The sequence below is a fragment of the Euleptes europaea genome, chromosome 7, assembly GCF_029931775.1.
Source record: "Euleptes europaea isolate rEulEur1 chromosome 7, rEulEur1.hap1, whole genome shotgun sequence".
NCBI classification, from domain to species: Eukaryota; Metazoa; Chordata; class Lepidosauria; order Squamata; family Sphaerodactylidae; genus Euleptes; species Euleptes europaea.
The window spans coordinates 74,308,786-74,332,701 of record NC_079318.1 but is presented as its reverse complement, the minus strand read 5'-3'; the positions used below and the strand labels follow the sequence as shown (position 1 = coordinate 74,332,701).

The window sequence follows — 23,916 nt, the reverse complement described above, 5'->3', positions numbered from 1 at the left end:
AGGTGCCACAGTGGGAAACAGTGCTCAGAAGAGCCGCAGGTGGCATGTCAGAGAGCCACAGGTGGGTCCTGAACCACTGAGTGAGAATCACTGCTCTAAAGTAAATAAAGTAGTTTTGAAAATGGCAGGGGAATTTTGTCTGGATTGCCACAAAATCTGGAGCACAAATATGGATTCACACCTAACGAACTGGTGGAACAGGTACTGGGTGCCTCACCTTTCTGTTTGCATTGAGGCTCGAGGCTGGGATCTGCAGAGTAACTTTGTACTCCGTTCTTTTTTCCATCTCTTCTGCAATGAAGCTGGCTTCTCTCACGTACAAGTTGGCCTTCACAATCTGCTCCCTCAGCTTCCTCAGGCTGTGGTTTAGCATTTCTTCTCTTTGGGAAAACAAACTTTACTTTTTTAATTTCAGACTTATACCCCTCCCCTCCCCTGGGTCAAAACAAGCAAGTGAACAGCAGGATTTCCAGTTAAACAAAAAGGACGTCAAAAGGTAACTTTTAGGATACTAGACTGCTAAGGATGCATTTGCTCAGAGTCAAATCTGCGCTGCAGAGGGGTTTGCAAATCCACTATGCAACAGCATGTAATCAGACGGCAACTTCTAAGAGGCAACATGGAGAAATGGCTTCAGGGATCTTTGTGCTGGCCACCAAATGTGCTGACCGCCTCTCCTGGTATACCACCCCCCCCCCAAGAGCTCTACACTCTACTGGTAATAATCTGCTGGTGGTTCCCGTTCCGAAGAGTGTGAGCTTGTCCTCAACAAGGGCTTTTTCAACCCTGGCCCCAGCCTGGACTCCCTAGTGACATCAGGGCCCTGTGGGACCTTAAGGAGTTATGCAGGGCCTGAAAATGGAACTAGTCCGCCAGGCCTACAACTGAGGGAAGCCACAATTTTATCCATCATTGCTGGCCTCCCCATCCCTCCCCCCGACCACTTTTGATATCTGTGGGGAGTTGACCTGCTGAAACTTGGTTACATGGTGGCTCCTGAGGTGTTTTTAAGGCCACCTGGTTTATGGTTTTAATATGATGTTTTAAATTATTGTTCTATGGTTTTATGTATCTCAAAGGTTGTTACTCGCCCTTAGCCCAGCCTTGGCTGGGAATGAGGGCGGGCTATACATTCGAAAAATAAATAAATAAATGGAGTAGGGGCTGGAGTTGCCTCTTTCGGTGCCATGCCTTTCCTGATTTGAGAAGACCAGAGTATCTTGTAGCTCTTCTACTTGCATTCCAGCACATGGCTGGCAATGCTTTTCATGGAAGCAAAATACTGGAGCTAACTAACTAAATCACTTCTCAAGGGCTCACTCCCCCCACCCAAGAAGTTTTCAGAGGACAAAGAAGGCCTCTGAAGAGAAGTGCTCAGTGGTTCTAAGGGGCAAAGGAAATGACTGCTACCTGGAATGCATCATAGTGAAGGTTGCAGGGGATAACAGGGAATCTGATATGATCCCAGACCATCAGGCCTGGCAAAGGTCAGGTTTCATGCTGTTCCCATACGCCAAAGGCTGGAGTGCTGTTAATGGCCTGGTCTCCTAGCCGAGCTTAGCCCAAGCTTGTCAGGACTTGGAAGCTAACCAGGGTTGGCCACAGTTAGCACTTGGATGGGTGAGCACCAAGGAAGACTCAGCCTGCTATCCGGAGGCAGAATGGCAAACCACCTTTGCTCATCTCTTGCCTGAAATGCCCACTGGATGGGGTTGCCATTGCGTTCCCTGCCATGAACTGAAGCAATAGGTATGCAGGAGTTTCCTGTTTTTCTGATGAAGAATGTGAACCCCCAGGATATTCCATAGCTAGGGTACCCAATTGCCCAGTAATGACAGCCAATTGCCCGTGATTGCTTCTGCTGCCCGCCGACACTCAGCTGGTTGGTGGGCAGAAGCAGGCCATGGGAAGGGAGGGGGAGCAATCAGTGCCACCTATGTGGTGACGTCATGTCCGGGTTTTGTGCAAGTGCCAGGGGGTACTCTAGCACTCGTGACAAAACTTTAGGGAAACCATAGAGTTTTTCACGAGTGCTGGAGCATCCCCCTGGCACAATGCCGGCACTTCCACATAAACTGAAAGTGACATAATTGCTTAAGTGATGACAATCGCTGCCCCCAAACCTGCCTCCCTAAACCTCCTGCTGGTTGCCAGGATGGACCTGGCAACCCTATCCATAGCACAGAGTATTCTGTGTTCATGAAAGAGAACAAAGAAATCCCACCAGAATTCTCGCCTTTGGCTGATACACATCATGTTCAGGATCTGGGTGTAAGTTGCTCTTTAATAGCAAAGCAAAAGAATCTCTTGCTCCTGGAGTTCTGCTTGCCTATCTGGAACTGCTTCATCTCAGCAACAGGGTGCAATTAAAATCCCATCACATCCACAGGCTCCTGCCCCCCCATTAAGCATGCCATGGGCTTGGGGGTATTCTCTCATTTAAGGAAAAGAACGCGGAAGGAGAATACCACCAAACCGAGAATGTGTTATATGCCATTTTCACTCACCTCTCTTCTGCCCACTGTCGTAATCGTTGCTGAGCGTTGGGAGAATGGCAGGAGAACCTGTCCATAGCACGGAAGTGCTGTTTCTCTGGAGACAACCGTCTTCGGAGCTGTTCCAGCTCGTGTTCGTACATAACCCTTTGGCGCTCCAAGGCAGACCGCTTCTCTTCTTCATGCTGCTGCTCCAGGCTCTGCAAAATCGACTGCATGGGATCTAGGCAGAGAGAAAGGAAGACAGGGACAGATAAAGTGAAAGTGCAGAAAGATAGACTGCACCAGATTTAAGTCATGGAGTGAGATGTTTGATTTAAAAAATAATTGATTATCACCATACATCAGAGGTTTTCCAAACTGCGTTCTGGGTGTTCCTAGGAAGCATATTAGGGATTCATTAATGAGAAGAGCAAGATTGGTGGACAAACTTTCCCAAAAGATGGCCTGCCCTTTAACTACCCGCATCTGCTCTAGCAATGTACAACCAGAGGACAGTGCTGGGTCCGTTCTGGGGCGTACTCAGAGGCAGCAATAAAAAGGTCAAAAGGCCTGGCAAAGACTCCATGTGAATGGGTCCCTTTCCCACCCCCTGAATACTTTGCAGTGTAGAGGGTTGTAATGGCAGACATGCCAAGGTGTCTTATTATGCAAGGTGAGGTTCCCCCAAAGGTGCTAAAACTACTGAGACATTTCAAGCCATCTTCCAGCTAACCTACTTTTGAGAACAACTGCAGCGAATATGCAGCTTTGCACTGCAGCCACTGTAAGCCGGGTTGAGACAAAGGTAGAGAAAATCGGGGTATTAAAACCAACTCTTCTTCTGATGCTCATACAAAGAGCCAGTGTGGCGTAGTGGTTAGAGTGTCGGACTAGGTTCTGAGAGACTCAGGTTTGAATCTGCACTCTGCTATGAAAACTCGCTAGATGACCTTGGGGCAATCGCACACTCCCGACCTAACCTACCTCACAGGGTTGTTATGAGGATAAAATGGAAGAGAGGAGAACGATGTAAGCCTCTTTGGGTCCCCACTGGGGAGAAAGGCAGGGTATAAATTAAGTGAAGAAAATAAATAAAATAGATCAAAGACAATCCCTGCCCCTTACCATTGCCACCGAGGGCTTTCATGGTCACCTCCATCTGGGCGTATTCATAGCTGAAGTTGATCTCGCTGGACACTTCACTGGAGTTGTCTCCATCTAAATCCAGCTGCTCAGAGCTGTTGCTTCCTTTCATCGAATTGTCTTCATCCTCAGCTTCTGCCTTTTTTTTCTTTTTTGGCAGATTTAGCCTTGAAGAAGTAAAGGGGGGGGGGAATAATTCTTCCCATCACCTGATAAGTTATGATGAAATGCAGGAAAGGCTGTATCATTAGGCAAAGTGGGTGAATAGCACCCAGAATGAGAAACAGAGGGGTCTAGACTTACGGAGAACAGCCCATGAGGATGTTTTGCTGGGTCAGTCCAGTTAAAATGGTGTTCTTGCTCTTTTCCAGTCCATAGAAACGTAACAAGCTGCCTTATAGTGAGCCAAACCATTGACTAATCTGGCTCTGCCTCGGAATTTAGAAGAAGAGTTGGTTTTTATATGCCGACTTTCTCTACCACTTGAGGGAGACTCAAACCGGCTTACAATCACCTTCCCTTCCCCTCCCCACAACAAATACCCTGTGAGGTAGGTGGGACTGAGAGAGCTCTAACAGAGCTGTGACTTGCCCAAGGTCACCCAGCTGGCTTCGTGTGTAGGAGTGGGAAAACAAATCCAGTTCACCAGATTAGCCTCCGCCGCTCATGTGGAGTGGGGAAATCGAACCCGGTTCTCCAGATCAGACTCCACCGCTACAAACCACCACTCTTAACCACTACACCACGCTGGCTCTAAGACTGGTGACAGGCAGGAAAACGTCTCTCTTAATGCCTACTTTCCAAGACAGTTTCTTTTATACAGAGATGCCAGGGATTGAACCTAGGGCCTTTTGCATGTGAAACAGGGGCTACTCCACTAAGATAGAGCTTTCCCCAGTTTCCATGAGGGCAACACTCCAGAACATCTTAGTTGATTGAGCCTAATAGTAGCTAGTGGGTGGGGATGCCACTGGGATCTTCAGTCTCTAAAACACCTTGGCTACACTGGATACTGAACAACTCTAAGGACTATATACTCCACATGGGAAACTGTTCGTTTCAGCTGGAGATACTATTTTAACTGGGACTTGAAAAGAACTGAATGGTTACCTAAAAATGTAAATTCTGTTAGCCAGTCTATAACTCTAGAGGCCCGAGAAGTCATCCTCCTCTTTGAGCAGGTCAACCTGTACTACTCCAAATTGCAGATAAGGGTTCACATAGCAGATACTTCTGAACTTAAAAAAAATTCTTACACAGAGAAACTAGCACATCAGAGGGGAGAACTGGCTTGAATCCTTTTTCCTGGCATGCTGGTTTTCCACATACAGAGGTTTTTTTAGGGGAGATATTTAACCACCTGCAGTAGTTTGCAGTAGTACAGCCAGATCTCTGTTGATCTCTTCATGACACATGAGGCTGTATAATGTCCTATCATCAAGGTGTTGATAGCAAAAAAAGGCAACATACATTTTCATTTCTTGCTTTGCCATGGGGAGTGTCTATGTGTGATCTGAAACTTTACAGCATACTGTCTTCTAGTAATTAAGCATCAGCCTTCATTTTGGAACTGAAACTGTCTACAACAGAAGGTGGAATGAGCACCTTTTATGGATGGATGTTCCTCCCTCCTGACAGGCGAAGATCTGTTTAAACCCGAAGGGAGTCTCTCGGCCTTAAGTTTAAATGGGTAAAGGAAGCACTTGCTAATTTTTGACAGTCATGAGGACAAGAACCCTGTTTGTGTTCTTCAAAGGAAATAAAATTTCAAACTGCAGGACTTCTGATGTAACAGCGTTCATGCTTTGCTGCAGTTACAATCAAGCCCCAAAATGAATTCATCTCCCTGTCCGTTCTTAGGGCAATACAGATTAAGACCTTTTGCTGCCCCAGAGACAGTGAAAAGGGGAGTGGCCAGACGCAAAGGCGAGCTAGAGAACCACGCTGAAGAACGTGTGAAGAAAATCCTTCTTTCTGAGTAATTATTTTTTTCATTGTCAAACTGCTTTTAACTTATATTTTTATTCTTCATTTTTTCAGACATCTAATACATACCTGGGCTGATACAAAATCGTGCTACCTGTTAATTTATGTTTATGTGTGCATAATATGTTTTACTAAATCACTATAGAAGGCCTGGGGGCTGAAATGTGTTTGGCACATGGTTTTAGATTATCAACCCTGTATTTGCTGCCATAAGGGCTAGTTTTTAATATATGCATGAGTGCTTTGTAATACATGTATTTCATTGTTTAACTGAATTTTATTTCACCCAACCTTTTGGGTACCCAACTTTGTTTTTAGGTTGGGTCTTATCCCCCCTCCATTTTGTTCAAACAGTGGCCAGCCAGATGTTTCCGGGAAGCCTGCAAACAGGGAATGAGGTCAACAGTCCTCCTGGTTTGTCATTACCTCCAGCAACTGATATTGAGACATGCTTTCCCTGAGCCTGGAGGATCCATTGAACTATCATGGTCTATAGCAATATATAAATTCCTAAATCCAGTCCATTTTTACAGCCTTCTAAGGTAGTGGCCACAGCCATCACTGTATCTTCTGGCAATGAATCCCATAAGTCAATTACGCATTGTGTAAAGAAAAACTTTCTTTTATCTGTCCTGAATCCATTACCAACCACTTTCACTAGGTGATTGCAGGTTCTAAAGTTATGGGAGAGAGAGAGAAAAAAATTCTCTCATATACACACCCTTTCCCCTCAGTCAGCCCAGGCTTTTTTTCACCTCACAGCTACACAGAACAAGAAAACAAACCAGTAGCCTACCTGAAGAAGTGATTGTTTCCCCACAGAATTCTGTCTCCATGGTGTAGTTGTGTGGGGCCTGTAACAGCTGTGCCATTTACAAATGTCCTGTGATAAAGGAAGAGAAGCAAATGTGGTGATTTTAACTGAGGTTTGTTTCCACAAAATATAAAAATAGTGTAAGAGTTAACAGACTCTGGATCATTTTGGGTCCCCCCCTTTTCAGTGAAGGAAGAGGCACAGATTAAGTTTACTAGGAGCTAGGTAAGTGCATCATCTTGCCCCAGGATTGTTCAGTATTAGGGAATTTGGGAGGTAACTTGGAGTAAATGGACAGACTGCTTAAAAAGAAATCCCAGACTCATGAAACTTGACAAATTACACTGAAGGGCATGGGAGTTGAGCTGCTGACAAGGAAGATGGGAGAGCTGGCAAGATTTATCTGCAAGCCCAATGGGGTTTTTGGAACTGTGGGATGCCCTCCCTTGACCCCACCAATGCCATCAAACTGTGATATTCCTGGGTCTAGTCTCCTGGAAAACTTTTTAAAAAATTGTTAGAAATATTAAAGATGGTGTAAAAATATTTTAATATGATACAGCATTTCTATAATCATAAACAGTCATAAGAACATAAGAAAAGCCCTGCTAGATCAGACCAAGTTTCATCAAGTCCAGCAACCTGTTCACACAGTGGCCAACCAGGTGCCTCTAGGAAGCCACAAACAGGAAGACGGCAACAGCATCATCCTGCCTGTGCTCCAAAGCACCTAATATAATAGGCATGCTCCTCTGATCCTGGAGAGAATAGGTATGAACATAAGAACATAAGAAAGGTGATGCTGGGTCAGACCAAGGCCCATTGAGTCCAGCAGTCTGTTCACACAGTGGCCAACCAGGTGCCTCTAGGAAGCCCACAAACAAGACAATCGCAGCAGCACCATCCTGCCTGTGTTCCAAAGCACCTAATATAATAGGCATGCTCCTCTGATCCTGGAGAGAACAGGTAAGCATCATGACTAGTATACATTTTTACTAGTAGCCACAAATACCCCTCTTCTCCATGAACATGTCCACACCCCTCTTAAAGTCTTCCAAGTTGGCAGCCATCACCACATCCTGGGGCAGGGAGTTCCACAATTTAACTATGCATCATAAAAAGAAACAATCATAAAATGAGCTTAGCCTATATATAGGCAATATAACACGAGTTTCCAATGTGTTTCCCAACTTCTAAATTCTCTACAGCGCCAAAGTGAAGTTAACATTACCACTTTAATCATTTCCCTTACATGGCTTACCCAATCACTCTTCACTGGAATGTATCTGGATTTCCAATATCAACCATATACCATTCTATCAGTAGTGCCTTTTGAAAAACGCTTTCACCAGACACCCTTCCCAAAATTTGTCACCTTTCCATTTCCCTCACTACTAACTCCTTCCAGCTAATCCTCAACTCCAACTGACGCTGCTTCCCAGCACTCAGCTCGCTGCTCCCACTGGCCCCTCTGTTGCTGGGTGATTTGTACTCATCGTGGGCACTTACCTCACAGGACAGTTGTGAGGAGAAAATGTAGACAGGAGAACCCATGCATGTCATTCTGATCTCTTTGGAGGAAGGATGGGATTTTTAAAAAGTGGTTTGAAATATGGCAAATTATACAAACAAAAAACATTCAGTCACCTCGTGTTCTTCTTAGGTGTCAGCATAACTTGTCCATCCACGGTGATATCTATTATACAATGCTCAGGCAGAATCCCCATTCCACATAGCTGGATATCCTGGGAATTATCTGACCCGATTAGTGTGTGTTCCTATGGAAGATTCAAACAGGTGAATTAAGACAGTAGAAAATCAGAGTATTTACTTGTATAGATATTAAACTGTTTTAGTACTGAGCAAAACCGCTGATACGTCTCTACAAGGACTTAGAGGTCTTTCCCACCCTGGCTGTAATTTTAACCGAGGACTGGACCTTGTGAATGCGTTGACCAGAACCGAATGCGCCCATACCCTTTAACACAGCCCTTCTAAAAGAAAAATCTATAGCCAAAAAAGAGATTAAAGGTGCTGTTAGCACTTCAGAGGATGAATATACATTTCCTGACTGTACCACCTCAAATCCACCCCCCAGGGCCAGGGAACAGTTGCAGAAAGCAGCCTCCATGTTCAAGCTTCGCCTTCTCTCTGACATGTAGGAATTTCATGTGGGTTGAAATTTTGGAAGCAACACCCACCACCCCAGATGGAAAAGTCATGCAAGAGGGATTTACACACACTCATTCTGCTCATAAAGAAAGGCAACCGAGTGAGATGTTATTATAGAGCAAAATTTGAACTTAAGTTTGTCGGAGAGGAAAGAGACGCTTGCAGTATATGGCAGGATGGCCTTAGTGCATTTGTAGGGAACCTGGGAGCAAGATCCCTTCATCCTTTAGTCAATGCAGTCTGGAATACCCAGCAATTGTTTGACATGTATTGGAGGCTGCTCATATAAAAGCAAGACATTTTTCTGATCTGAACATACAGGAACTGACAGCACGCGCGCATACCCATACACACCCCAGAATACTGACCTAGAACATACAAATCCAGGTGCCAAGAAGAAACCTGATTGTTTTGCAAGTGCGGCAAGGTTACCCTTTGAAATCTGGTTGCCAAGGCCCCCTCGGTCCCACCTTCACATTAAGGAGCAGATTTGCAGATCTAGCCTCGAGAATGGTCAGGCTGACAAAGTCATTTGAGCTGCAAGCCAGACACCTACACAGACTGGAACATTCTTTGCCTCCTTTCAAAAAAAAGTTTCTTTTGTTGCTTATTAGACAGCAAAGTAATGACGGCTAAGTGTTCTCCCTCCTTCACTCCCCCATCCTTGCATTCTTCTAGATGACACCGTGCTAGGGACATGGAATGACTTCTCAAAAAATGAGGATATTGGCTCACCTTAAAGAGGTGGCACTTCAACCACGTCCGTGGGCCTGTCTTCCCTTAAAGACCATTACCAAAATGCTTAAAAAGGACACCATGCAGACAAGGGAGAACAAGTGTGTGTCTAATCAACAGATAAACCTGAGACAGGCATAATAATGATTCCCTGAAAACCCATGTTTTGCAAATCAAGATTCAGTCTTGTGAATGTGTACCCCCTTCTCTTTTTTTTCCTGGCCTGTACCACCCTCCCCTGCTTTCTACATTAACCACAGTTTGGCAGCATAGGTGCCCCAGAGCAAGTCACGGCTTACCAACCACTCACATTCTCCTCTAATTTCAGCTTGCAGACCCACTTCAAATCATTACCACTAATGTCAGGTTCCAGGGTTGTAGCCATGTTGGAAAGGATGTTAGATATAAGTCAATATGACATAGTACTTAAGAGAATGAGGTGTGGGCTCCATTGAAATCTCTTATCGGACAGGTAACCACTGGCTAATGTTAAGCAAGCTGTTATCTCTCCAGCACTCTTTTCAAAGTACTGTTATTAGGTGTTCACATATCCAGGATCCATCAAAAGGGCTAAAGAACTATACGAATTACAGGTTGCACTTGTGCCTTCTTAATGGCCACGGACCCTACAAAGAACTCCCAAGTTGGATTTCCATTAACCTTTAAGTCTTTTGAAGCTACCCCACATGCTAGCTGTTCACCTTTAAATAGTAGACCAAAAGTTCATTGAGAGCAGGGTCAGCATTCAAGTTAACCAGAAAACACTTGTTATCGCCAACTTTGATCCCGGAAGACTGGAGAGAGATGCCAAGACTTTCGAGCTGCTTCTGCCGCTCCTGTGTAGAGAAACAAAGAGGGGTTAATGGGAGTTTTACAGTATTGCATGTAGTTTTAGTGTGGAATTGTAAGCCATCTTGACAGCAAGACAAAGATATGTCCCAGGGACAAAGCATTCTTCCCTTCTCCCCCAAAAAGGAATGGTGGGCAAAGCAAGGGTCATGATGTCACAATTAATGCAGGATATAACTTTGAGAAAGGGGCCAGCATCTGCTTCACATGTTGCCAACTGCCCACCATTGTAGCCTCCAATGGCTTCAAACTGGCTCCAAAAAACTAAGGATCGATCATGTCAACGTGCATGCAAACTGAACCATTTCGCCCCAACCTTCCCAAGTCCCCCTCAGCTGCTATCCAAACCAGCCTGCTGTTGTAACAGCGACATACCAAACAAAGGCATGCAAAAAAAGGGATTTTAAAAAACACCAAAGTATCACCCTTGAAAGTCTGAGTTTATCCTTGTTTGAGAGAGATAAAGCAGAAATTGGAGAACAGCCACAATACTGAAGAAAATCATTTCCACTCAACATAAAGATAAATCTTTCAGACTTCATCAACACAGGGATTTCTGTTTTATCCCCCTTGTTGTGTAAGGGAGGGGGGAATGACTATACTCTTCTCATGTATAGCCAGATCTCGAGAACATTCCTTCAGAACAGATTTGAACATTAACTCCATGAAGGCTATATGTTCCAAGAAGGGGCATCCCCACATTAATCTAACACATTAGAGAGGAGGTTGGGCTAGATTTCTTACTGGTATGCTAACTCTGCAGGTGCACTAAGATATCAATAAAGAGCCTTTAAGCATACCACCACCAACTGGCTTTCAGAGTAGGCTGAACCCCACAAGGGCTGTGCTACTTGCCTTTTCTAAACATCTGGATCAGCTCTCAGACTCCCATTTGCACAATGGGAATGGCAATAACATACTGTGTGCAACTGCCAAACACTCCACACAATTATTTTTATGAAATCCCATTAATCTCTCTTTCAGACAAATGACTTATTTTTTAAAAAATCCCTCTCAAATTATGGAGCTGGATAAGGTTGGAGCAGTCACAACAATCTCTCTTGAAAAAAAAATCCCATCGAAGGAATTAAGCAAAGATGCCCTAAAAGGACAATACATTGACCTGATTACCCATAAATATCAAGGTCTACTGTAAAGAGATTATTATGGGGGGGGGGAGGGGAGAAGGCAGATGCCTACAACCGCACCCACAAACAAATGCAGACCTGTGCAATTTCCTCTGTTTTCCGTAGTTTCTCTTCCCAGGTCACAGTCATTTCTTGGATGAGATTTTCAGATTCTTCCAAGCGATCCTTTAGTTCTGGAGATTTCATTGCCTAGAAAATGAAGGGGGAGAGGGGAGAGAGAGAGAGGAGAGAGAAGCAAAAAATTTAATTATTTTTTGCAAATGCCACCATCCATTTTGGGTGTGTTGTCAGTTACTAAGTAAGATCTACTACCCTGAAAAACAATCCATGGATGGGTGCTCATGAATCAACACCTAAGATGCATGGAAGTATATAGTGAGGGCGCCTGCATAGTAAAGCTTCCTGTTTGTCAGCTCAGCACTTCAGTGTCACACCAGATTACTGGAGAAAATGTCTTCAAAAGCAAAACATAAAACCATGACCTAAATTAACTTTGTGAAAGTTTTTCAACTTAAAATGTGCAGCGTGTGCCAGTTTTAGTCTTGTGACCAACTGAGGCTTAGAGTAGCAGGCTGAAGAGGTGCTTGGCTCTGAACGGCTAAATTTGAGCCCTGAAGAAAGCCAATAAAGCTTCTTACGACAGGCAAATTCTAGAGTCATGCTCAAAACTTTGCCCCATGCCTCGCTTGGAAACTTCAGCAAAAACACTCTCGGGTAGCACAGCTGGATAACCCACCAATTCTGGGCTGAATGGAGACCAACGGAGCGAATCCCTACATGACAGCTATATATAACACTCAGCATCAGCAACCCTGTGTGATTGCACACACTTAGAATTATGAACCAGGACTTCCAAGGTGGATGCCGTGAGTCCTGGCCCCTCTCTTTTTGAAAATCAAATGCTACACTGTAAGAGGCATGAGTGATAGCCGCAAGCACCACGGCGAAGCATCAGTATCTTTAAAGCAAGCTAGCATAGAACTGGACTTCTGGGTGACGTGGTCTGCCTGCATTCTGACGCCAGGCTGGTGCTGGACAAATGTCAGGGAGCAGCAGACAGGGGTTCCCCAAGGTTCTCAGGACCACTTTAAAAAAGGGGCATCCATGCAAACGTGGCTACAACCATGGCTACATGGGAGGGACAATGCCTGCAGAGGAAAGAAAAGGCGCTTGTAGTTGACCCCCTGGCAGCTGTACCTTCAAAGAACCTGTCTCTCAGTGAACACAGCAGAGAACAAATCAGAGTCTGGACTACTCTAATGGAGACAAATATTTATTTTGCCATTGCATGTGACTACGTGCTTGTCCAACTATACCAGTAGATGTCTACATAGCTCCACAGTTAAGCAGGTGTTACCTGCTGTAATAACGCCTCAGTCTCACAGAAGGTCACGTGGAGACTGAATAAAACTGAGAACCACAAACTCTCACACACAGCAGCCTTTTCCCAGCTCAAGAACGACCTTTGGCTTACTATGGTTGTCAGACCTTAGGGTGTATCCCTACCAGCTGTTTCCCCAAGGACAGAGAGAGTCTGTCTTTAGCTCATCCTGGCAATGCCGCTCTCAAACACTCTTTCGAGTGTTGCTGTGCAGAGAGAGATGCTCACTTCCCCTACAGTGCTCTGTTATGACACAGGATCATCACTACACAGAGCCTTGCTCCCATCCTGACCAGTGGACTCGCTCACAAAAGGGGGGGGGGAATCAGATTGCTCTTCTCAACACATTGCTGCACGAGGTCCAAAGGTCTATCTAATCCAGCATCCTGTTCCCAAGAGCATGGATGATTCTCAGATGAATTCGAGCAGCTCTTGAATGCAGCAGCCCGTCCCCACTGTTTGTTCTCTGCAACTGGCATTCAGAGATATATTGCCTGTGAACCTGGGGGCTCCTTTTAGCTACTGCGGCATGAATGGTAGACTGCAGACCCTTCTTTATGAGGGGATTTTCTCAGGGTGGATGTGCAGGGTAGTAACAACAAGCTGCAGCCCTTCCTCACAGTAAGATTCACAGGCTTGTGCAGAAAAGCCACATAATTCCTCCCAGCCAGGAATGCATAGAAGAGCAAGCTGCAGCCTCTGTGTTTGCGATGGAGCAGGGAAAGGCTGAATTCTAAGGCCAAGTAGGCTCAAAGTAGCAGACTGGAGCCATTCCAGTAATGGGGGTGCTAGGTTGCAAAAATAAATACTGTGCATAAATACTTGCACATGGGGGACAATGCACACACAGAGGGATATATCGGGGCAAAGAGGGACAAAGTCAGAAAACCTGCCCCTCATTGCCCAAAAAGAAATTCACCGCAAAGGCAGCCTGAGAAAATGTCTCTTTGAAATGATGTGTGGGCCACCAAAGCTTGGTTAGGCTTGCCTGTTTCCCTAGTCTTGAGACATCAGGGAATTAGAAGGTATTCAGCAGAGTCAGGCTTGAGCTATCAATCTGAGAACATGGAGCAACTTCTAAACATTTTTTTAAAGGATACACAAAGCCCTGAAACACCCCTTGATGCACGGCCAAGAGGTACAGCAAGACCAAACAACTACACGGGATCTCTTTAAAGAGGTGCAAATTACAGGGCTGTCACCTGACTGGAGAAATGTTTGCTGTTTAGTCATATGGATTTTGCATACATTTGCACATCTTATTTACTGCATTCTTTCATCACGGACATCAAGGCGGCTTGCGTGGGATTCCCAGGAGGTCTACCCATCCAGGCACTGCCTAGATTTAAGAGGCAAGAGAACTGGTGGTGCAATGAAGAAGAATATTCATTGTTCAGGTTAAAACATTCACTACACGATTTTTTAAAATCCTGAACGATAAACATTCTTCTTTATTGCATTCTCTTTACAAGTGGGGAGGCACTTCTGCTTTCTCACTGCCTAGACTTAAACATGCCTCACTTCAGCAGAGTTACTGCATCACATTTAGGGTTGCCAGCCTCCAGGTGGTGGCTGGAGATCTCTTGGGGTTACAGTTTACCTCCAGACAAGAGATCAGTTCACCTGGAGAAAATGGCCACTTTGAGAGGTGGACTCCATGGCATTATACCCCATTGGAGTCCCTCCCCAAACTCCACCCCTCCCTCAGGCTCCACTCCCAAAATCTCCAGGTATTTCCCAAACTGGAGCTGGCAACTCTAGACATTATGCCACACAACCAAACCTTAGGACCAAATAAAAGCTATTCCAAAGGGAAGTAAGCATACACCTGTTACAGATGCATGCCCATACCAACAGCAGCCACCCTCTTGGAAGAGAATTTTTATTTCTTCCTGCGAGAAAGAAAAGGGGAAATGCTTCTTCTAAGATGGCACCCACCACCAGCAAGCAGCTTTTAAATATATGCTTGTAATTTAAATAATTTAAATTCCTTTGCAATTAAAAAATGGCTGCCAAGGAATCAGAAGTTGATTGATCCAACCGATGGACCAAACATTGTAAGCCCGAGTAAAGCTATGCTGGCAAGAGGTACCTCTGCTTTGCTAAGCTGCTCCCGGAGTTTCTCCACCTCCTCCCGCAGTTCCCGGATTATGCGAGCGTTGGGGTCTTCGTTCACCACAGCGTGGTTCACAATATTCTTGGCCCGGTCAGCGTACCTCAGGGTGGAAAGCGTCTCGTCGTAATTATCTGCTGAGGGGCTGACAGTTGCAACCATAGCCGTTTTGCTGTTGCCACCCAGGCTGTCCTGTGAAGAAGCAACAAGGAAGAAGATTTTTGAGCAGTTCACAACAGTTGTGGCAGCCCAGGGAGCTGATGGCTTGCAGCCAATAGTTGGCTCTTTGGCTTGCAGCACAGCGGCAGTGGAAAAAGTTATCGCCATCCAATGAGCAAACAACTTCTACATTCTCCTGTATACCCATAAGTTGCACTTCATTGCATTACCTTATTCTTATTGCACTGTTTTCTAATTTTGTAATCTAGCCTTACTGCATTGTCTACTGTATGTCTTATCTGCCTTGACTCTCAGAGAAAGGTGGTCTATAAACCTGACTCTCTGGTGGATAAGATCACTGATATTGAAATCGGTCACTGCCCCCTTGATTTAAATTTTTGTACAGCTGACCACCTTAGAGCTCTCTCCTTAGTCAGTATTTCGAATCCAAAACTTAGAGCAGCTTTTATGTTTCTACCAATGCCAACGCCTAAACTGGCTGGGCGCTATTGTCGGATACGAAAAGATCAACACTTTTGTATTTGCGGATTGCCTGCTCTGGAGGATTTACATGATTATACACTCGATTGCCCTCTGTATGTACAACGTAGGGCTAAATTTCTTGCCGGGTTGGTTTCTGGTTTAAATACTTGCTCTAGTGTTGAGAAATTAATATTTTTGTTAACAGACTCTGATGGGTTTGGTTTCCTATAAAACCTCCCTGTTTGCCTTGGCAGCAAAGAAAATAAGATCCAACATAGCTGCTAAGAGAGTCGATCCTGTGAGCTGATTTTAAACAATTGATACCTTTTACTGGTTTGCGGGGGTTTCGTTGCAATTTTTAGCTAACATTGTTTTGCATTTTACTAATTTAGAATATTTTCCTTTTTTATTATGTATAACTATTAGAGGTAATTGTTGACATGTTTGTAATGGCCTATGGCTACAGGCAAATAAAGCTCATTCATTCATAAATTAAGTAAATAAGTATGATTTCTTGGCTAATTGTTTTTCTGTCAGAAAATAAGAGCGGTCTTGTTTGATCAGAACAGCCAGCCCAAAAGTCTGCTTCCAACAGCCAGAGACACCTGGGTGCCCCAAAACAGAATATCAAGACCTTCTTAGTTCCCCTGACCCAAACAACTGGTATTCTGTCTCCATTTAGTCATTAGTAGTTAGTCTCTTACCTGGAAAACCCTACTGAGTCGCCACACACAGACCATCCTCAATGAATTTGTCCAACCTCCTTTTAAAACCATCTAGCCAGAGACACTGTGCATTGTGGCAGTGATGCTCAAGGTGAATCATGCACCAGGTATCTATGCACTTTCATATGCCCCAAGTCACCTGTTGATCAACTGCATTGGATGACCCCCATTTTTAGTACTATGAGACACATTTCCCCTCTTCTGAGCAGACAAAGATTTATTAACATAGCTTTTGATGGATCCTTTACAAGAGAAGGACTTCTTGACATTTAGAAATGTATTCAGTATCGCTAAAAGACAAAGCACTTGCAAATTTCAGAATGGGGTGGAGGGAAGGATGGGAATCAGAACTGCAAGCAAACTCCAGAAGTGTAGTGGCTGTTAAGTGGTAGCAGCAATAAGGGGAAATAGACCCTGGCACCTTGAACACTAATGTCTGCAGCATGAGCTTTCCCCTAGCACCAGGCTTCTTCCGATGCAATGAAGTAGTCCTTTAGGTGACACAGGTGGACTCTTCATTTTGCAGCAAGAAGAGCAGAGTTATTCCCAAGAGTCCAACCAGCTCAGAGCACCCCAAGCCTTTGTCACAGCCCATGAGTTCTGCTCCTCTCTTGTAGATTGCACTTGCAGTCTCTGCATTTTGTTTAAGTAAAACCAGCCTAGAATGAACCTGAATGGCTTTCCCATAAATCTACAGGGTCGGAGTGCCACAGGGCATCCACACTAACTATGTCAAGCATGATCGTGAACTCCATGTATCTGAAATGATCGGAACTTTTCCCACCTCCCAAAATAAACTCTTTCTGTTCTCTTGGATCCCCAACACTTGAGCACATAAAGCTGCCTTACATTGAGTCAGACCATTGGCCCATTGTCTACTCAGTGGCTCTCTCAGGTAGAGGTCCTTTTCATTTCACTTACCACCTGATCCTTTTAAGTGGAGATACCGGGGATTCAACCTGGGACTTTCTATTTGCCAATCAGAGGCTCCACCACTGAGCCACAGCCCCTCCTCTCTCTGTGTCAACCTCACTCGGGTAGCAGAACAGGTTGCGGTTCTTCCACTTAGCAGGGTGCATTCTACTCCTACCTGAGAGAATGTGTTAACCGAGGCCTGTGAACATTAACAGGAGGTCTCCCTTTGCGTCCATCGCCAACGAGCCTCGTCTGTCTGTTGCTGGCAATGATCAGCACTGCTCAGCTCCTCCTCCCAGCACCCATGTGCCGAGTTTCTGCTCAGGGACTCAAGAAGAAGGGAGATGTATCCTCCCCCCCACCCAGTAGCAATTTAAAATAGCAGAACTTGCAATCCCTCTCTCTCCCCTGCCCCCCGGGTTCTAGGCCACAGTCTGAGATCCAACAATGTGAATATATAAAGGGATCCTCCCCCCGCTCCCTGAAAATGTTTTTCACAATTTGATTAACTTCCAAGATGGCCTTATCTAAAACATCGCTATACATTTTTGAATGGCTTGTCTTTAAAGCCTATCTTTAATGATTCACCTTTCATGTGCTGGGTAGCATTTCTACTGTATTTCTGAAATTCCTGTTTGAAGCCTTTTCTTCTCCCCACTTCATCTTTCTGCACCCTGTACAACATGCTGTTTGCTCTGAAAGATATGTTAAGAATAGAAGCACCAAGCCTACGCCGCATCTACAAATTACTGTGGAGAAGCGTAGCAGGGCTATTACGGGGGGGGGGGGGGGCAGATTTTATAGCTTAGATATGCCGGCAATAGGCAGGACTTGCTTCCTTTTAAGTAACCCACAAAATCTGGGTCAAGCGCTGCCACTGGGCATTATTAACATTGTTTCTATCTGTGTTTTTACAGTGAGCCTAATTGTTTTGGCGAATTTAAGCTTTTCATAACAGCCCTCATTAAAGCTGGAATGTTTGGTTTCGATGTGGGAAATCCAGGTCCAGATCTGAGGGAAATGGCTCAGGGGATGAAGGTGAAATGAAAATAACCCCTATCCACGCCTCCTGGGAGGAAAGGCAGGTTAGAGTTTAGAGAGCCCTGCACCCGCAAGCATTCACTGAGCAGGTTCCAAGTGTATATATCTTTTACTGTCCTTTCGGTGTCAGGCCAAAACATCTCTTTCAACCCAGGCTTTTAACTGGAAGCTGTTTTAAGATCTGTTTCTAGTCTGAGGACTCTCTCTCTCTCTCGCTCATGATTTTATGGATTGTTTTATTACTAATAATTCTTACCATTGTCTTATTTTATTGTGTTTCTACTTATGTGAGCTGCCTCGAGAAGGTCTCTGGCGAGGCGGCATGTACATTTTCTAAATAAATAAATAAATCACAGTCCCTTACAACAGCCTGTTAGTGTAGGTCAGCGTTACTATCTCCACAGGGCAAAGAGCCTAAGAAGCCACGGTTTGGATGTACAATCCAAGCAGTGTCTAGTACTGGGATGTGGGATTGTTCACCACCTTCTTCTCAACCCACCTCACCTTGAGCGCAAATCCCCACTCACACCACAGAAGCTTCCAAACATCTGTTGCCATGAAAACCCTACGGGGTCGTCGTAAATCAGCTGTGACAATGGCAAAAAAAGTGCATATTATACTGTTTCATTGCCTTGTTCCCTAATGTTGTAATCTAGCCTTACTCACTGTTGGTTGTACACGTTATACTACCTTTGCTTCATTGATGTTAACTGTGTGATCTACCTTGAGTTTTGGTTAGAAAGACAGACTATAAATTAAGTAAATAAAGTTTAATTAAATAAAGTTGAAATGAATAAACTTTGTTATTAGCTAAATTTATATATACACTTTATTTACTTAATTGGAAATAAATAAGGCAACACTTTAAGTTGCAGTTCTTCAACAAGGCTAGCCAGCTATTTGGAAAGCGGATGAGTGTGGGAAGGGATTGGCAAAGGGCAAGCTCTGGCTCCTTAGCAAGAGAAGCAGCCTGAGAAAGGTGTCCAAGAATTCACCTTTGAAACAGGGCATAACTTAGACCTTTCAAAATACTTGAGGCAGGCACAGAATTGATTAATTGTGCAAGACGACTAATCCAGCCAACAATCCATTGGCACAGGGTTGGCAAAATGCAATCAAGGGGTGCAGATTTAAAGATTATACTTCCTACTGGTGCCAGGGTACAAAGAAAACTCATAATATTTATCAGGATTTTGAACATGTTGCCTGGCACCATCTATTTTCAGCCCTGGCCTCTGGGGCCTTCCGAGTAAGTTCCCTGTTCAACCGTTGGACTTTTTAGCCGAAAGCAAGAACCACAATTCCTAATAGCCTACACAGCCCTAGAAGTGACGGTTGCTTAAACTGCATTTCTGAGACTCAAACTACATATTACGCATTCCCTCCACCCAAAGCCGAACTCAGCTTGGACAGGCTGTGAGTCCAAGAAGAGGGGAAGTGTGCACCAAGAAAAGTCCTTTCCCCCTTCCCCCCATACACTTTTCAGATCAAAAATCACCCCCAAGCAGCTTTTTCTCCCATGGGGAGAAAGATAAAAGGGTCATCATATTTTCCCTACATTTTTCTACTGATGAATGAAAAGACAGCTTGGGGAGATGGATTTTAATCAGGAAAAGGCATGGATAGGGGCAGACACGTTGTTCCTCAGGTCTGAAGACAACCAGTGCAGTGTAGTAGCTAGAGCGATCGACTAGGACCTGGGAGACCCAGATTCGATTTTCTGCACTGCCGAGGAAGCTCACTCGGTGACCTGAGGCCATTCACATACTCTCAGCCTAACCTACCTAACCTACTTTATCTGTCGTTGTGAGGAAAAAGCAGAGGAGGTGAGAATGATGTAGGCTGCTTTGGGTCCCCACTGGGGAGAAAGGCGGGGTATAAACGAAGTAAAATAAAAATTAAAAACGAAGGGGCTTGGGTGTTTGTTTTTTAATGATGAAATGAGAAGAAAAAAATGGAACTGTATATGGTATGAGCCTGAGTTACACATCCCTCAGCCGGATGCTTGCCTTATAAAATGTCACACATTACAGCAACTTCCCAGATTACTAAATTCCTTTGAATAACAAAAGTGTCCAAACTCAAGCCTTTGGCATTTATTACCACGTCTTTCAGGGATAAGCAAAATTACCAGGGGCTAAGGACACCCTTCTGCCTGCCTGAAACCACCCTGGAGAAAACCACCCTGGAGAAAACATTAATGCCATCTATACAGGGCTATAATTGAACCATCAGCCAATCTGAGCTTCCACTGAACTCCTGTCACATTCTGTTTCAATCCCTCCCAAGGAAAGGGCTGCAGTTGCCAACTTCTAGTCAGACTTCTTTCCTGGACACAAAGCTGCATTTTGCAACCCAATGCTTTTATGAACTCCTCCAACCCTTCCCCCTGACCTGCAATTGGTACACGTTTCGTTACCTTCTCCCTGCTGAGTGCAACTTAACAGCTAATCACTTTAGCCAAAATCTCTGAAGTTAACCAGGACACTGGGTAAACTTAGGCAAAGCAATGTTAAGAACTCATGATCAAACAGCAGGGTGTGTGTCTAGACCCAGGCCACTGCCAATTAGGAACAAGCAAACATGGAGGGGGAGATTCACATATTATCAGTTTGCTGCATGAATTATCTAGTTGTCATTTCATTGTTTTCTACTGATGTAGTACCATTTTTCTTCATTATATCCACACTCTGTATCAGGCCTATCAGGTTACGCTTATTCAGATTCCAGTAATCTGAGTCCTGGTAACATTGCTCATCAGTTGTCTCTTCGTGTTGATTGTATCTACCTACACTCTAGTTACTAGATGTCTCATCCTATTGAATGCATTGACTTGCAATGTGTAATCTGCTCTGAGTCTCAGTGAGAAAGGTGGACTATAAATACGATAAATAAAGAAATAAAGAAAACAGGGACCTGCAAGAGACAAGCAAGTCATTTGAAAGGCAAGAGAGAAAAGCCAACTTCTCTCCACCAATGAAGAACATCTGAGCATGAAGGAGACTAAATGTATTTGCACCAACGGTTGAGTAAGGCAGGGAATGCACAGGGGGCTGAGGCAAGACCAGCTGTCCTTGGGAAGGCAAAAACCACCGGCGCCCTGGTGGAGTGATGGAACCCAGTGCTATAGGAAACCCCACTTTTGAACAGGCTCACCATCACTTCAATTAGCATCTTTTGTTGTTCTGCTTTTTGTTTTTATGTTGTAAGCTGCCTCAGGCAGGCTCTAGAGAAGGGAATAAAAAGGTTCTAAGTAAAACTAATAAATAAACCATGCCATTGAGGAAAGTCCGAGCAAAGCCTTCTGAAGGTGGCACCCTGCAAACGGGTGGCGACTGCCTGCTCGCATACAGTCTCTGTGAGAGCTCCCACCACGTGAGGAAGCCCGTCTGAGGAGAGGTCAGGAAGCCCCCCCCCCAAATGTCTATCAAAGACAGAAAAGAAAAGTGCAGAAAAGAAATCTTCATGAGGGCATTTTTATAAAGGGATTAGAGCCGTAGTATAATGGAATGGCTCAGGAAGCCATTTCTGTAAGGGACAGCACTGCGTATTGAAATATTTATTGCTCGTATCACCTCAATTTTTCACTGCAGTTCTCTACCTTTATAACCCCTTCTTCATTGCAGTGTGTCACGCCCAAGACAGTTTTATCACCTTAGACTGTTTTTTTGTCTGCACTGCTTTCCAATTCTGTGAGCCTAGTCCTACTGCATTGTTTATTGGAGGTCGTTGCTGTCTGCCTGGGTTGCTTTTCATATTTTTAACCTGCCTCGGAGTCTCAGTGAGCCAGGCAGACCATAAACGAAGCTGTTATTGCTATATGGAGATGTCAAACAATCCTGGACTTACTTTGAGAAGCCAGGTGAGCACCGAGTCACGATAGGGAACAAATTTGTTCTTATTTTTGCCGGCAGCCTGATCCGCAAGGGCAGAAATAACCAGTCCAAGAGTAGTGAGTGACCTGTAGGGCGAGGAAAAGAAAACGCGTGTTTTAAAACTGCATTATGACTATTATCAGGAAGCAGACTGCCCTGCAAGTGGAAGAATGTTCAAAGTTGCATCTGGACCCTGACAAATGGCAGCATTTTAGTTGTATTTGGGATAAAATCCGCCCAACTGGCGTTTTGCACCGGGAAGCAATATCACCTACTGTTAAGTCACAAACACCCAACAGGTGATTGTACAGAACTACAAAAGGAATGGAGAAAACTTGCTCTGAAGACAGAGAAATCTGTCAGTTCTCTTTCTTTGGAGCATGACCATTTCTTACTACTGGATAGCTGAAAATGAGGGAAAGTCTTATTGTCTTCAAGGACTCATCCAAGTACCAAGAGGTAATATTTTCATTCAGTTGAAATCAGAAATCTCAGCCCTACTTCTTTTTTTCCTCAGCACTACACTGGAAATGGTGGCAACAGTCACATCCTCAATTTTCACATACCCAATGAGAAATGCATATGTCTAATTTTAATCAAAAGGGGTAAGTGGGGATTTAAACCCTCTCTCCATCACTGCTTTACCTTCCTTTTCTCCATTGTTTTGATCACTTTTATCCCACCCAAGTTCAATTTTCATTGAAACTTCATGCCAAATACTTTCCCCCCAAGCTTATATCAGAGTCTAACAAAAGGAAAACAATGTCTGGGGTCCAGACTCCAATATAATTTCTGTGGAACCAGTACAGATTTGTGCCATGGCCTTCCATCCCGATTCCCTTCTATCCAACAGTACCAGTTATGAAATAGAAGTCACGGTTTCTGAAACAAACTGTACTAGGGTAATGGGCTTATAGCCTCTGTATACTTCATTCTGGACGCCATTTTGGGGGCAGGAAATGGTCCAGCTCTTTTCATTCTTGTGCCTCATTTTATGTTGAAACTCATACACACACACAGCATTCAAAAGCTGTCTTCTACTGGCCACTGGTCCGCTACTGACAACTTGAAAGGAAGGCAGCTCTCCAAAGATTAAGAAGCCTAAACCCTTTTCATTGGAGATGCCAGGGACTGGATCTGGATTTTCCTGCATGCAAACTGCTAGATACGGGCCTTCCCTTAAAGTCAAATCCCCATCCTCCAGCCTCTGCTTTATATATGAACAACCAACACAGCCACCTCACCAGGCCTAGTGTGGTTCTCCATTGCCATAGTTCTCATGCTGAAGGCATGAAGGATACCAGGGCACAGGTATTATTAGGGGATCATTGGAAAACGTCTGGTTCCTTATGAAGAAAACTTTACTTGTTGATGTTGCTTCCTTCCTTCAGCCTGTCACCTGCAGCTCCCGTCTTCGTTGCTCTTTCGCTGCCTGCTAAGTCAACCAGGCTCAGCTTGCCCACTTTTTCACCAGATGTCTGTGGAAGGAAAGAGAGGGGCTTGTCACAGACAGGTCCCATCCACTCATATTTAACGCAGTTTACCTCAAGAGTCCCTAACTCAGCTGAGTCTGGGGGCACTTCTGGGAGAAAGGTTAGAGGGCATCACCGCAAGGCTTCCTTTATACTACAGCTGAGATGCACCTGCCTGGGATGGTCAACTGGCAGAGAGCAACCATTCTGGTTTCTTTTTTTAGTGTTTCAATTGATAAGCACTGATGAGTTTACACATACTCATGAGATAATCCAATAAATATTATGTTTTGTTGGTCCTGCCAACAAGTCAAGCATCAAGTGGACATCCGGAAACACATTGGAGTGCACCATGTTGGGAACCATCGGTTTATCCGGTCTCTAATTTGGAAGCGGAGCTTATCAGATGTGCTCAGGAAAACGAACAG

At 44.5% G+C, this 23,916-nt stretch overlaps 2 protein-coding genes across 2 annotated transcripts in view; one reads left to right on the top strand and one right to left on the bottom strand.

The window, feature by feature from the left end:
* MSRA (methionine sulfoxide reductase A) overlaps nucleotides 1-23,916 on the top strand; it is a 504,699-nt gene that overhangs the window by 106,205 nt on the left and 374,578 nt on the right. The window lies entirely within an intron of this gene.
* Nucleotides 1-23,916, bottom strand: part of KIF13B (kinesin family member 13B) — a 158,118-nt gene that overhangs the window by 64,879 nt on the left and 69,323 nt on the right. The window contains exons 9-18 of the mRNA XM_056853957.1: nucleotides 23,382-23,494; nucleotides 21,991-22,102; nucleotides 14,798-15,010; nucleotides 11,403-11,513; nucleotides 10,029-10,163; nucleotides 8,068-8,198; nucleotides 6,403-6,489; nucleotides 3,603-3,787; nucleotides 2,508-2,718; nucleotides 218-380 (exon numbers count right to left, since the gene is read on the bottom strand). Coding sequence (XP_056709935.1) covers nucleotides 218-380; nucleotides 2,508-2,718; nucleotides 3,603-3,787; nucleotides 6,403-6,489; nucleotides 8,068-8,198; nucleotides 10,029-10,163; nucleotides 11,403-11,513; nucleotides 14,798-15,010; nucleotides 21,991-22,102; nucleotides 23,382-23,494 — 1,461 coding nt within the window. The remainder of the gene's footprint in view (nucleotides 1-217; nucleotides 381-2,507; nucleotides 2,719-3,602; nucleotides 3,788-6,402; nucleotides 6,490-8,067; nucleotides 8,199-10,028; nucleotides 10,164-11,402; nucleotides 11,514-14,797; nucleotides 15,011-21,990; nucleotides 22,103-23,381; nucleotides 23,495-23,916) is intronic.